Source organism: Austrofundulus limnaeus, unplaced genomic scaffold, assembly GCF_001266775.1.
Source record: "Austrofundulus limnaeus strain Quisiro unplaced genomic scaffold, Austrofundulus_limnaeus-1.0 Scaffold97, whole genome shotgun sequence".
Lineage (NCBI taxonomy): Eukaryota > Metazoa > Chordata > Actinopteri > Cyprinodontiformes > Rivulidae > Austrofundulus > Austrofundulus limnaeus.
Genome location: NW_013952499.1, coordinates 543,966 through 558,302, shown reverse-complemented (window position 1 = coordinate 558,302; position 14,337 = coordinate 543,966). Strand labels below are relative to the sequence as shown.

Below are 14,337 nucleotides of genomic sequence, written 5' to 3'. Positions count from 1 at the left end.
GTACGAACGGTTCTTGCATGAGGCCCAATGTATTTATAGGGATATTTGCATTTTTGTCTTTTACGCTTTACACTGATAATTAGAGATGCATCGAGCGATTAGCGTGAAATTGTTATTGGTTGATTTTCACCTTGATCAGCTCAAATCGGTGACCGGCTGAACAAATCTTAAAAATGTTTTTTTTTTTTGCTGGTCTTTAAAGTAGGAATGATCCGATACCAGTTTTTCTCAAATCCAGTACATGTACTGTACATGTTTGGATACTTGCCGATACAGAGTACTGATACTAATTACTTATTGAATTGGAACCTAAACTTTACACAATAACTTTAAAAACATGTTTCTTTTATTTAGAACAAGGTGGATCTTCTTCCTTACAGCCCTACAGCCCCTCTGACCGGATCAAACCAAATACAGCATCATAAATACTGTTGCAACTTTTTAAAATACATAAAAATAACAAAAAAAAAATTCCAACTTCTAATAATTCCTTGAATGTGGAACTGACAAACTTTTCACTTGAAATGTAAACTGCAACACATTCARTGAAGTATTGATACTGGTACTGGTTTCTGTTCTGGATTTTGTTTTTTTGTACAAGTACTTGTAAAAATACTGATATCGATACTGATCAGGACATCACTAATCATCACAGCACATGGAAGCTCCAATAAACATGTCATCATCAGCGTAGAAGATTTTTTTTTTGTTGAAAAATGTTTTAGTTTTCAGTAGGGCTGGGCGWTAYGGCCCAAAATAAAAATCTCAGATTTTTTTCATCCCAAATTAGATTTTCGATTTTAATCGATTTTGTTTCCCACTTAACCGAGTGCCTCTGTTTCAGATGTTGAAACAAATATGTTGTACTCCTGCTTTTTGTAGCAAGAGCCTTCAAACAGATTTTGCAGTGAGGTGTTTGTTTCTCCAAGTCTAAGGTTGAAAAACCAAACCAGTTCCAGAAAACAGAAGAAACTGTGCCTTTTTTGAGAAGTAGATCCTCTTTGCTAGCTGCCGTATTGTCATGTTGTGTACCGAGCATCTTCAGGGACAGGTGGGAACTACAGAAGCCCCAAAGAGTGCACCAAAATTAAATCTTTATAAATGGCTAATTTAAATTAATCAATTAAATCGATTTATCGCCCAACACTAGTTTTCAGTCAGCAAGGATTTAAAATTGTATGGGTTCGTTCATTAAAAGAAAATCATATCTGATAATCGGTATATCAGGTCGGAGCTGATCAAAAATCAGATATCAGCATCGACCCACAAAAACCGAATGGATGCACCTCTAATGATGGTGATAGTTTGGTTTATGATGATCCTGATGAGGGCCAAAGTGCGTCGGTCAGTTGATGAAGTCCTTCTCTAAKTTTTGCTGAGTCTGAACCTCCTCACATGCATATTTATTCACAAGCTCATTATCATTTACCTCTAATTACCCAGCAGCACTGTCCCTTTGTGTGCCGGGGGGGGGGTCAGGTTGTGTTTAAGATCTATACCCCCTCCACCAACTTTATTTTTTGCACTTTCAGCTTTTCGAGTGATGGAAAATGTTCAGGCATTGTTCTAAAGCTGTAGGAGCAGGAGATAAGGCACTGCAGCGTTTCACAACGTGATAAATTTAGGTTCTCCAGGGTCTCTGTTCTAATTAACTGTCTTTCCTGAGGCTGTATTTTATGAACTGTTGCACGGCCGCRTTGAAGCTGCACTGATAGAAACTAAAAGAAGTGTTGGATTGCTTATTCTTTAATTAGACCCGTTAAACTTTAGACTTGAATTAAAGTCAAAAACTTTACTTCTGACAGACGAGTTAATAACCCAAACTTATGACTTTAATATGTTTTGATCACATAAAACAAACACTTGCAATACACTACAAACTTTTATGHTTTTGTAATAAGATTTGATCTTAAAACTTAATAGGTTGCCTTTATTTATACTTAGCTGTTATCTTTAATTTAATTTATATGTTCAATGCTAAACTCAACTTTTTGCACGTTTACTTTGACTAAATGATTAAAAAACTTAAAGTTTATTTTGAAATTTAGATTTTGAACTGATTATTTTGGCTGTTTTCTTAAACTAAGTTCTTAAGTTGCTCCACTTTCAGTTTTGGCAGCGGGAAATAAAAATTATTTTTAGGATGGGATAGTTATTTTTTTGTGATAAATAAAAAGCTGAAGAAAAAGGCTCAAACGTCTTTTCTGATTTGTCGTTGAAAGGAGTCTGGCWGCTTCTCTGCAGCCAACACTGGTTTTTAACTTTTGTTGTGAAAGCAGAAAGAAAAGAAAAACTCTTTCCTGGTTATTTTCCAGCCTCTGAAGCTGAACTGTGAGCTGTGCAGCATCGTCTCCAGCTCGGGTCAGATGTTGGGTCAGGGCGTCGGCCCGCAGATCGACCGCTCTCCCTGCATCTGGCGGATGAACAACGCTCCCACGCGGGGGTTTGAGAACGACATCGGCCGGCAGACCACTCTGAGGGTGGTGTCTCACACCAGCGTCCCCCTGCTGCTGCAGAAGCCTCAGTACTTCTTCGGGCAGAGCAACGACACCGTCTACGTGGTSTGGGGGCCGCTGCGAAACATGAGGAAGGACGGGAAGGGCATCGTTTACAACATGCTGCGCCAGGCGTCCGARAACTACCCCCACGCTCGGATCTACGTCACCACGGAGGACAGGATGAACTACTGTGACATGGTCTTCAAGAAGGARACGGGGAAAGACAGGTGAGCCACAGCTGCACTTTTCTCTCACATCATCACAACAACACGTTTTTCATTGACAGCTGGGCTTTTAGGTAAATCCTTCTTTTTCACATTCAAATCATTCAGTTGGGGTCTTTATAAAATGTAGTTACAACGCTTTAATCTGAATTCCTTCATATTCTAACTTTACCAGACCCTCTTTCACCCCTTTTCTGATGAGATGCTTCAAGCCCCGCCCCCTCCGGCTTCCAGACCAGTCCACTCCGGTTTGAGATGGGGGTGGGGGATATGCTTTCTAGCGGTGCAGTGATGCTTTATTATCATGTAAAATCAACTTTTTTGAGTTTTATATCATGTTATAATGTTATACTCTCATAAAAAACATGCCCAAAGCCTTGCTCTGACTCATTCATCATGTTTGAGAAATCCTGCAGYGTTTTTAGGAAGCCATGCTGAGGAGCAAAACGACAGGTGGGGACCAGAAATGCCTTTTGGGACCAGAAACGCCCCTGGGACGTGTCTTTAAGCCGAGCTTCCTCATGGCGGAGCGACACACACACACACACACACCCCGCCCATGACTCCTGCAGGCTCTCGGGTGAAACAGAAAGTGAAACTTAAACTGTCTGCGGAGCTCCTAACATTAGTTCTCACTCAGTGAAGCTCTTGGTGCTAAGTAAGCTGCATCATAGCAGACTCTAGAGACTCCCACCTCGATCCATCTAGCCTTTTTACATATCTATGGTTAAGCCTCACCTCGGTCCCTTCTACCTAATGCTACGTTCACATCGAACGCGTTTTGAGCAGCAAAAATGCGCCCAACGCCTCCAGTTGGACGCGCTGTGTTCAGACCAGGACAGAGACTAGACACGYRTCTGAAGAGGGAGGAGCGTCTTGGTTTTTTTTCCAGTCTGTCTTCGGTGKATGAAATAAAGATGAAATAAWGAAAATGGCTTTGCTTTATTTACTAAAGAGCAAGCGAACGTTGCGCACACAGCAGATAATTAATTCATCAAATAATTTAGAGGCGGTTTGTTCGGTTAGTTTCACCGCTTCAGGAGCTGTGAGCTGATGAACTATTCTTTTGTTCCGAGCTCAGTTTAACACCGCTGTCAGTTTAAAGAGCTGCTGACCCACATCGGTGCTGATATCTCCAGCCAGAACATCAAATACAGACAGTCGATTTCAGCTAAAGAGCTCCTGTCCGTCTGTTTCGGTTTAGTGGGCAACATTCAGGAAACTATCTCATGGAAAAATGAGTCTTTCTGATTGGTTGCTGCGGCGCGTCGAGCAGCAAAAGTTCAGATTTTTGAACTCGAGCTTCGGCTGCTTTCGCTGCACCGCATGCACGGAAAATGCTCTACCGCTACCTTCCGCTTCCTTGCGCGCCGCGCTAAACGGACCTGACGCGCCGCGAGACCCCTAGAGGCGCGTCCATCGTAGACTTTGCAWGTAAACCGGCCRCTCCTGMAGCTYAAAACGCGTTCGGTGTGAACGTAGCATAAATGCCCACTGACAGCTGTTTGTAATGTCTGTAGCATCATGGAAGTATTCCATAAMCCACTGGACAGATTTTATTGAACTTCTCAATAATTAATGATTGGATGAACATCGACAACTGATTAAAGTTTTGAAGTTTCCCAAATTCAAGCCGGCAGCCACGGCTAGGTGACATTATCATTATCCATTGCAAAAACGGCAATAAGTCKGTCAGATTTATAAATATTGAGCTAAATCTGGTGTGGAAGTAGCTGAGAGTTATCCTCACAAAATCTCATGATGTCACTCAAATCGTCCTGACCAAGGTTTGACCAAAACGTCTGGACTTCTGCTCACCTCACCATGGTTTTAGTTTAAAACTCTGCTACAGACGGAATGTTAGGTCTTGTCATTTCTCTGTGCTTTTCCTGTTTTATGTCCTTTTAACGAGCTTTTATCAACCCGGCTTTGCCTCTGAAGAGCTTTAACATGGCGTACGGGGGGCGTTTTTATAAAATGAGTTTTTGAGAAGAGCCTCGGAGGGAAAATGATCAGCCAAATGTTGGTCTGGGGAAAAGTCGAGTTAATTAGGTAGCGTGATTCTGGCAGCCGTTCTAAGATGCAGCTGCCTCCATATCTTGATAGTATCTGAGCGCGTTCTGGTTCTCAAATGAATCAAGCCACGGATCGATGAAGTTATTGTTTTTGTGAGATTTATCATCATTTGAAGGTGACATTTTGCGACAGCGTATGTTGTAGAACCGCACCCCGTACCTTAGAATCCRTGTTTCTCCTCTTTCTAATAATCCCCCAGAGAGAATCACAGCTTAATGACCGGGAACGAGACTTGTTTAGGGTAAACCTCATTTCTCACTCGTTTCTGCTCGTTCCGCTGCACTCCTGCCTCTCCTGCATGTCATCAAGACCTCTCTTAACTTCCTAAGAGGATTAAAATGTTTGGCAATAGGCGTAGCATCCATTCTATTCCTGCTCCATTGTGTGGCTCTTATTCGGGATGGCGGGGTTGACACAGAAATTCGTGTTGAGCGTTTGTGTTCATCTTGGCTCAGCTGCGCAGATTGAGGTGTGGGATTAGGGAGGGATGCTCAGGGAGAGGAATCTCATTACGGGACATAATGCTCCTGGATAAGATGCTGCGCTTCAATCAATGCTGACTGGTAACACAGACCTGACTCCAGGCGCAGCTACATCGAATGAATATGCGATGAAGATTTTTTTTTTGTCCTCAACTCTCGTCTGCAAAAACACAAGTGTCCATGGAAACAGTTTTTTTGAATTAGCTTAATCGGAGAGTGTTTTAATGTAATCAGGAGAGAAATTGGGCTAATACAGTGTGATCCAGCCCTGCAGCTTTCTGTTCCACCACGCYGGCTTTAAATCTGAGACCACAGCAACCTCTTCACTGCAGCAGCTCCTCCACTTTTACCCTGTAATTTGTGTGTATTTGTGCGTTCACTGTCAGCGCTTAGGAAAAAAAAGATGGAACAGTGATCAACACAACTCTAATTATCCACGCGACGRCTCGGCTTCCACTTGCTTGCCTGATCAAGAGGAACGCAGCGCAGAGCCGAGCGGGTCTCCAGCAGACCATGTAACCGACTCGATTCGAGCGCTCAGTCAGGAAACTCAGTCATCTCTGCGCCGAGCTGAGGAATTAAACTTCAGGAGAATTAAACAAGTGGTTATGAGTACAGAGCAGCGAAGCTGATTTAAGTCAGGAGGTCAGAGGAAACAAACGACTTCTGCTTTTCAGGATGAAGCTTATAAAACTGTCAGAGACACAGTTTACAAGAATGTCTTCATCAAGAGTCATTTAAGAAAAGTAATTTACCATTGAGACTCAAATGCTTTATTTTTCATTGTTTCAGCACAGACTGGAAGATCAGGAGATTGCACATTAACATTATGTGCAATCATGTACTATTGCAAGATCTTTGATCTGTTTTATGTTAGCTGTGGAAAAATTAAATGCAATGTGTCGAGCTCAGCGCATGCGTTAGAGACGTTGCTTAGCCACTACCACACCAAGCTTCAAATAACATCGATGAACAACRTCYCYCACCCCATGCATGAAGCRRTGACTGAACTGGAGAGCTCCTTCAGCGACAGACTGCTGCATCCGAGGTGCACAAAGGAGCGTTATCACAGATCCTTCCTCCCAGCTGCTGTCAGACTCTATAACCAGCACACCACACCCAAAAATCACAAGTGTTTACACACCTCCTGCTGCACAATCATTTTACTGCTATTATTCATTATTAGTCATCTGAACAATCATTTGCACTACTACTCATTTGTATAACTAATCTGAGCAACCACTTGCTCTGTGATTACCCATTTTAACATTTAAAATAACTCTTCTGTAATTGCACATSTGTGTTCTTGTCTGCACTGTGATACTTTACAGTTAATAGTCTGTTGAGATTGKTTTGCACTGAAAATAGGCAAATTCTAATTAYTAATGTCAAATTTTGACAGGTAACTAYAGTCTATAAAACAAGGCATGTCTTTCTTTGTTMTTGCACAGTCCCTTATATTATATTTCTATTGTTAGTAGTATTATCATTGCTAGTTAGTGGTAATTTTGTTTTGTGTGCATTGTCTAAACTAGTGTGTGAACCTCTGTACTGATGCTGCTGTGACATCTGAATTTCCCCTCGGTAGGTCAATAAAGGCTATTTCTCTTCTTCTATTCTAAATCTGTAAAACTGATCAAGTCATAGCTGCTTTTGTGTTGCTAAAGTTGATTATCTGTGGCAGCCATTTTGACTTGGATTGACTCAAGAGTCCCTGAGTTGTAAATGTCCATCCAGTGATCGGCTGTGTGTCAATTCAGAGGCTGCAGCCAAGCRTTTCCATACGTCATGTTGTAAGGATTGTCCGTAAATTACACCAATTTCCCCCTATTTTGCTGGTAAACGGACACGTAGAGAAATCTCACAAATTTTTCAAAAACTTAGAGTCTCAGAGCCTGTAGGACGTAAAAACCCCACAATAAATATAGTTAAATAACCACCTCTCATCCTGCTCTGCTGCTAGAAATAGGTTACCCATCTCTGACATGTATGCATTGGTAGGCAGGTTACGTCACTGCACCGCACCAAAGGCTGGCCCGTTCCAACAAACATGGCCCACAAAACCCTAGGCGTTTACAGACGATGTCATATAAAACATATCACCACGATAACGGGGTAGCGTGTGGTCCAGCCTTCCTGGACTGCCAAATGTGTGCCCTACGTTGGCCGTGGTCTACGTGGGCTGCAGCCCCAGAATTTAGACACAACCATTATTTTCTGAAGGTTTCATTCAAGTCCATCCAGGGTTTTTAAAGAGTTTTTGCTAACAGGCGAGCAAAGATGACTCCAGTTGTCCGTGTCAAATTAAACAAATTAGTTGTCAAAGTTAAAAAAAAGTTCTACTTTAAGCTGCTACTAAACCAAAGTTTAGCCAGCTCAGTATCTGTAAAACTGCCTGAGTTATATCTGCTCCTGTGTTTGCTGTGGCGGCCRTTTTGAGTGGAGTTGACTTCRAAAGTTAAACAGTTGTAGACAAAYATCTAATGATTACACTCCAGGAGTTTCATAAAACCCACCTGCTGGTTCATGAGATATTTTTGCTAATGTTGCAAAACAGACTCAGGTGKAAACATCCCCTTTAAATACCCAGTGGCTTCACAGTAAACTGGTCTAAATATTTACGCACTGAGAGTCAAGCAGCAGAAAAGTGACAGAAGTCCTGTTGATATGCTGACGACTCTGCTGTCGAGTTTGAAGTATCTCGATGACCTTCGGCTTTCTGATCAAGTCAGAAACATTTTTYCTCCACTCCCCCATCATTCAGACAAACAATGATTACAGAGAAACGATAAAGAAGAAATTTAGTCGATTTACTCTTCTACAGGAGACAAAACAATGAAAAGTGGTGGACGTAAACGTTTTTGACAGCCACCTATGATTCATGCTGCCGGTGGCTGCAGCCGGAAGTCGTTCAGGCCGAGCCTCTCTGTTATCAGCTCCGTCTCCGGAGCTGCAGTCTCTGGCTGTYGGAGCGTATCGGCACGGCCCTGTTAGTGGCAGGAGATAACAGACCTTACAGAGACACAGGACCTAAATCATGCTGTCACTTTACAGCGCTGACACCAGGGCCCGTGTGACCCGGGGTCTCTGCCTCTGTCACACCATCAGCACGTGTTCGTCCTCCGGTTTGTGTGGCCGAGCGTGGACGTCCGCTGGACCGCAGCTGCTTCTGATGCTTTTATTCCTGCCTGTTTTCTTCACCCTGGAATGAAAAGCAGCRTTCAAAGAATGTGGGTCGGAATGTTTCATTGAGAAAGTTGTTAGTTTAGTTTCTCTCAGCTGCAGAATTGGCCCCGTTTCAGCTTTTAACGGTACTTCAGGAACTTCACAACTTGAGGACTTTTAATTACCGGCCGAGGATTTGTGGCTGCTCTGCAGATGGTTCGAAACGCTGCAGTCTGATGTTTAACGAGGAAGAAGTGCAGCTGCTCTGCGCTTCGGTGCTCGGCTCACAATGATGGCTCCCTGTACAACTCAAATTCACTTTCAAACTCTAATTATTATCAAACATTATTATTATCAACATTTCCTGTATCAGTGAGCTCATGTATCTGTCTATTGGCAAAATATCTCAAACTACTTGACAAAAATGAAGGAAACTTTCAGAAAGTAAATATTGGTTGGACAGGTTGTAATCTAAAGTAGACCACTGCAGCTAATAAATAACAGCAAGCACATAAACGGCTATAATCTTTGTCACATTTACAAATAATGAGCTAAATTTGGATGTCTAAGTAGCTGAAGGTAATCCTCTACATGTACTCTGAGAGATAACAGATATATACAGGCTGTGTCTTAATTCAGGGGCTGCATCCTCATGAGTGCATTTATCGGCCGTTGACATCACTGCCCCRCGCCGAGYRCTGTCCCAATCCGAAGGCTCCTCCTCATGCGATCGAGGAATGCAGCCGGGCCACAAAATCTCAAAAATCAAGGCTGCATCCGAGWATCCCTCCCGGCTGAGGATATCCCAGGATTCATTGTGCCGAGAGCAAACTAAGAAGAGAAATGAAGACGGTGGAGGTTTTTTGTTTGTTTTTTTAACAAGTCGAATAATTTGTTTTTAAATGCAAGTTTAGCAACTTAGCTGATGAAATTCATGCTGCAATAAGATGTTAGATAAAATGCAACTACAAGTAGTTAATGGAGCTAAACACAAATTATTGATTTTTGTTTATTTATTTATGTGTAACGTTTTAACTGTGAAGTGATTCTTCCAGTGAMAAGACAAAAATACAACCCAACACATTTGAAGTCTGATATAAAACTGATCACTATGGTAATGGTTTAGCACATGGTAAGCAAAGGCTAGACCGTCTCACAGCAGTTTTATGCAGCCTACCTGGACTGRGAAGGATGTGGCCCACATGGTCCAGGTGGGCTACACACTGATGAGGGTGCAGCCCATGAACTTAGACACAGCCATCGACTGGGACAGAGCATGTCATTTATAAGATGCTCCTAATTTAACTCTCTGGCATTAGAGGTGGCGAGCGATATGCRATCCTCCAAGGAATTCTAGATCTTTATTCTTTAAAAAGTGCTTACAACACAGCTTCAATGTTCTTTTCTGCTCCATACAGCTTTAAAAGTTGGCCTTGTTTCGCCTCTTTCACGCCAACTATTTGTCACGGAGCGAGCATGTAATGACTGTTTATCTCTGCTGCTTATTGGTGTGAAACTATCGTATTAAATGAAGCCAATGGAAACTCTTGGTCGTGTGCGACCCTGCGGTCTGCGCGGCGCCTCGTCGGTCAGACAATGCAGAGAAACAGAAAAGATGTTCGTCTTTTTTGTGTTCATGTGACCCCCATCAGACGGAGAACMGAGAAATATCACGTAAACGCCAGGTTCACGCGTCTCCAAAGCCTTTTGAWCTTCTGCTTTAATAATTTCAAGTCAAAGACGTTGAATTAATAAGCAAATTTCTGTAAGGTATGCTAATGAATAACCGTGAATTTACCTGGCTTTTTTTCAGTTTCCAGTTTCACAAACCAAACTGTTTCACTTGCAGCATCTTCATGTTGTTCGGTTAAACTGAATCCTAGCAGTATGATAATTACTGTAAACGCATGTTGATAGCAAAGCGTAATTTCTCTGTGATTAATTAATTCTCCTGTATGAACACTGATGAGAAACATCACAAATACTAACGGGTGATGCAACAAACGCCGCTCCTCTCGTTGCATCACGTTTTCCTGGGAATTCCTAACTCTGCATCAGTTTCACTGCGCACTCAGTGGAAGAAAAATAACTTTTGACTCTTTTTTTTTTAAAATAATGTCATTTGTCAGAGTAGATTTAACGGAGTGGATGCTAACGTGATGAAATGAAGTTGTTCTGCCAGCAGAGACGTGATGCAGGTAGACGAGACGGTTAGCCCCGCAGTCTAAAAACCTCTAAATACATTTTCTGCTCCGTTCCACTTTGCCTGAATGAACTCCACAAACTCTTGCATCACCAGTCATGTAGCAGGTCAGTCTCTTCTAAAACGTCTTAATAGATTAAATGTTTGTTGCTTCAGAAAATACCCCCAGACAGGGATCAAACAGCATCACGACACAAAGCTCCACAGCGTGTCGACGCGTGTGCGTGCAYGAGTGACTGCAGCACACGACAGTTCAGTGAGTTTTATTTGTCAAACAAAGATTCAAATGGTGTTTATTTGAGCAAATGAAAATAAGGTCGGACTKTAATGTTCCCAGCTGAGGATTTATTCAGTTTTACCATTACAAAATGTAGATTCTTAAAAAAATCTATTCTTACAATACAAGAAAAAGAGCATGTGGGCATTTGACACATAATCGTCCATCCATCCATCCATCCATCCATCCATCCATCCATCCATCCATCCATCCATCCATCCATCCATCTATTTATTTTCTGACACCATGATCACATCACAGAGGGAACAGATCAAGTAGAGAAACCCAGAAATCCTCGTCTTCGGCTCCTTCTAGGACACGTGTCAAACTCAAGGCCTACAGGCCAAATGTGGCCTGCCACAGTATTTTATGTGGCCCATGAGAGCTTCAAAGATGTATTAATGTCTTAAAATAAGCAGCTATAAAGCCAGCATTGACCATAAACTACATCTCCCATAATTCATACTGGTTATTTTCTCCGCAAAATGACGACATCCCACCACTAGGTTGAGATGCACAGGGTTTAAAAGTAGCCGTCAAAATTTGCCGTGTAAAGTCTCCATTTCACTACATTTTCATCAGCTAGTTTTGCTGCAGCCCAGTTGTACTGGGAAGTGGGAATTTCCCCACTTACATGTCGTAAATTTAAACTGGAACGCCTCTCCAGTGGGAATTCCCAGTTGGAAAGTGGGATAGTTCAGAATTCAAGATAGCAGCTACTTACCACAACTCAACAGTGAGTAAAACTCTGACTTTTACTTTTAWTAGTATTTCTGTRGTATGAGCCRTTTCACTCTAGGCTTCCAACGGCCCAGATGCACGCTGAGGGTCTTGGCTTGAAGTCGCCAACAGAACCAGATTAGCTGCAGAAGGCAGAGATGAGACCCTCAGGTTGCCAAACCCGAGAACCTCCTCTACACGTCTACACCTTAAGATCCTGAACATGAACGATACAAATGTTTTTAAAAACATCAGTGTTCAAATTAATCAGGTTGTACCAGTGGTTTTATTTATATTACTGCAGCAAAAAGGCCAATACCTGGCTCTGGTTTGTGGTGTTTGTGTGTAGGAGCTTGTGTTTTGGTGTGAAGGTGAGAGCAGGGAAAAGTGTGAGAATATTTTACTTTTGTGCCGCGATAAATTTTTACCACTTCCTCTTCCTCTGCTGCCGTTTCTCTTCTTTATTTTTTTCACCTCAGAGTTTGACTTTTTAACTTTTGCAGGTTAGAAATGTGAAAGCCGATTCRGGGATTCGCACACCGTTTGGGCTTGAATGCGTTTTTAAAGTCACTGTACCGAAGAACCACGATCAATAAATCTGMAGAACAGGCCCAAATATAAAACACAGGGCCTGCTGCTCGCTGCATAATTTGAAACAACACTCACTTCGTCATGTCAGGTAATGCACTTACTGTTGCTGTCTGGACAAAGACGGATCAGAGAATGTTGTCCTAAGAAAGACAAATGAGTCTGTGTGTAGCTGTAMTGCCTTCTGTCAGTGACACTTTGTGTTCATGTTTAAATTAAAAGTGAACTCTTCACTTCAGTTTATAAACAACACTGCATGAAAAGTGAGTATCACTATTTGACACCAGTGTTTGTAAAATAAAAAACACCGTCAGTAAATCCTGTTTTCTCAGCTGTCTCCCTGATAAATACCATTTACTATCACTAACATATTACTRCTATATATTTACTTTATATAACGTTTTAGGCTTTAAATGCTCAATTAAAATGTAAACAAAGGTACACAATGCTTCAAATGAAATGWATGGAGATAAATTAGGCCCAAAAAGATTTGAAAATAACCTACCTWTTTAGAGATATTACAGTCCACAAATTAACATTTTCTTCTTGTGGAAAAAAACCATGAAAGTATTATTTCCTGTCGACATTATTTTTAATAGAACCGTGTCAGAGAAACCTTCAAACTATTTAGTTAAATATTAAAAAAATATCAATCAATCAAATATCTGTTTGAAAATTGATTTCGTTATTCATTAGTTTCATTTCATTATGTCATGCTCAATCATGCTCCAGRGATATTATATAAAGAAAAACATTGTTGTTTGTTCCTAGTCTTTACCCATTAAGTCAGAAATAAATTTCAGAGTCATAAAGTTTTCAGAAAAGAACACAAAAAATTAGAAAACAAATCCTAGCAGAATCATGAAACCATAAAAAAGAACAAAATGCAACAAAAGCCCAACATTAAAATTTCATTACATCAAAAACAAGTTAAATTGGCCACTTAAAAACCCATCTGCATTTACTTTTATGTTCTATAGAATTTATGACACAAAAAGTGTCCATTTTTATGTTAATTACTGCCTACAAGCAGTTCCTTTTGTGAGCTTGTGCTGAAACTGCTGACTGCGTCGAAGCCGTTTGTTCACCTTATTTCTAAAACCTCCTGTCCTACTTAAACTTCTACCTCCCACAGAATATCTGCCTCTAATCCCTCTGCTTTTACCTCCATATAAAAAAATGATAGATGTGTAAACTTTAATGTGGTAATATTCGAATAAAAATATAATGAATATGGAACCTGGATAAGAGGTTCGGTGTCTGCAKGTGTGTAATTAGTGAACATATTCATTATTCCATCTGTCAGGTTTCAGGTTTGTGCGCMGCATCATTTACCGTCATCGTGATGAAAATACAAATGTAAAGCCTCAGCRGTGTGTAAGCCTCCTGTAAAAGCAGGAACGACAAGGTGTTACGTATTAAAGTCGAGGCACATTTCTTTGTGAGCCGCCATAAATCTGTTTTACTGTATGAGAGGAGACCCGGTGTGGCTTAAGAGCTGCTGGAGAGAGCTTAACGCTACCACGGTTACTGGGATTATTCTCTATTGTGAGGTATGATGTCTGAGACAAAGCTGCTGTGAATTATTTCACAATTCAAGAGAGATTAATTGATTATTGAGCTTTAAATCAATGATCATCAGTAGTTCTGGGTGTAATTGTGGATCATAGGTCTTTGTCCTTGGAGATATTTCTGAAATTGGCYCTCATCTGTTTTACTAATCCTCAGGTTTTTTTACTTGTCTGTGTTGAACATGCTACAACAGAGTATTAGGGCCAGACAAAGATTTATTTATTTATTTATTTATGAGAATAAAGTTGTCATATTAACAGAATAAAGTTCTAATAATATGAGATATGAGAAAAAAGTCAAAATATTATGAGAATAAAGTCAAAATATTATGAGAATAAAGTCATAATATTACGAGAATAAAGTCATAATATTACGAGATTAAAGTCATAATTTTACGAGAATAAAGTCATAATATTACGAGAATAAAGTCATATTACGAGCATAAAGTCATAATATTACGAGAATAAAGTCGTATTACGAGCATAAAGTCATAATATTACGAGAATAAAGTCGTATTACGAGCATAAAGTCA

General features: G+C 40.8%; 1 protein-coding gene across 1 annotated transcript in view; it reads left to right on the top strand.

The window, feature by feature from the left end:
• st6galnac3 (ST6 (alpha-N-acetyl-neuraminyl-2,3-beta-galactosyl-1,3)-N-acetylgalactosaminide alpha-2,6-sialyltransferase 3) overlaps positions 1 to 14,337 on the top strand; it is an 88,731-nt gene that overhangs the window by 39,058 nt on the left and 35,336 nt on the right. Inside the window, exon 3 of the mRNA XM_014013033.1 lies at positions 2,316 to 2,725. Coding sequence (XP_013868487.1) covers positions 2,316 to 2,725 — 410 coding nt within the window. The remainder of the gene's footprint in view (positions 1 to 2,315; positions 2,726 to 14,337) is intronic.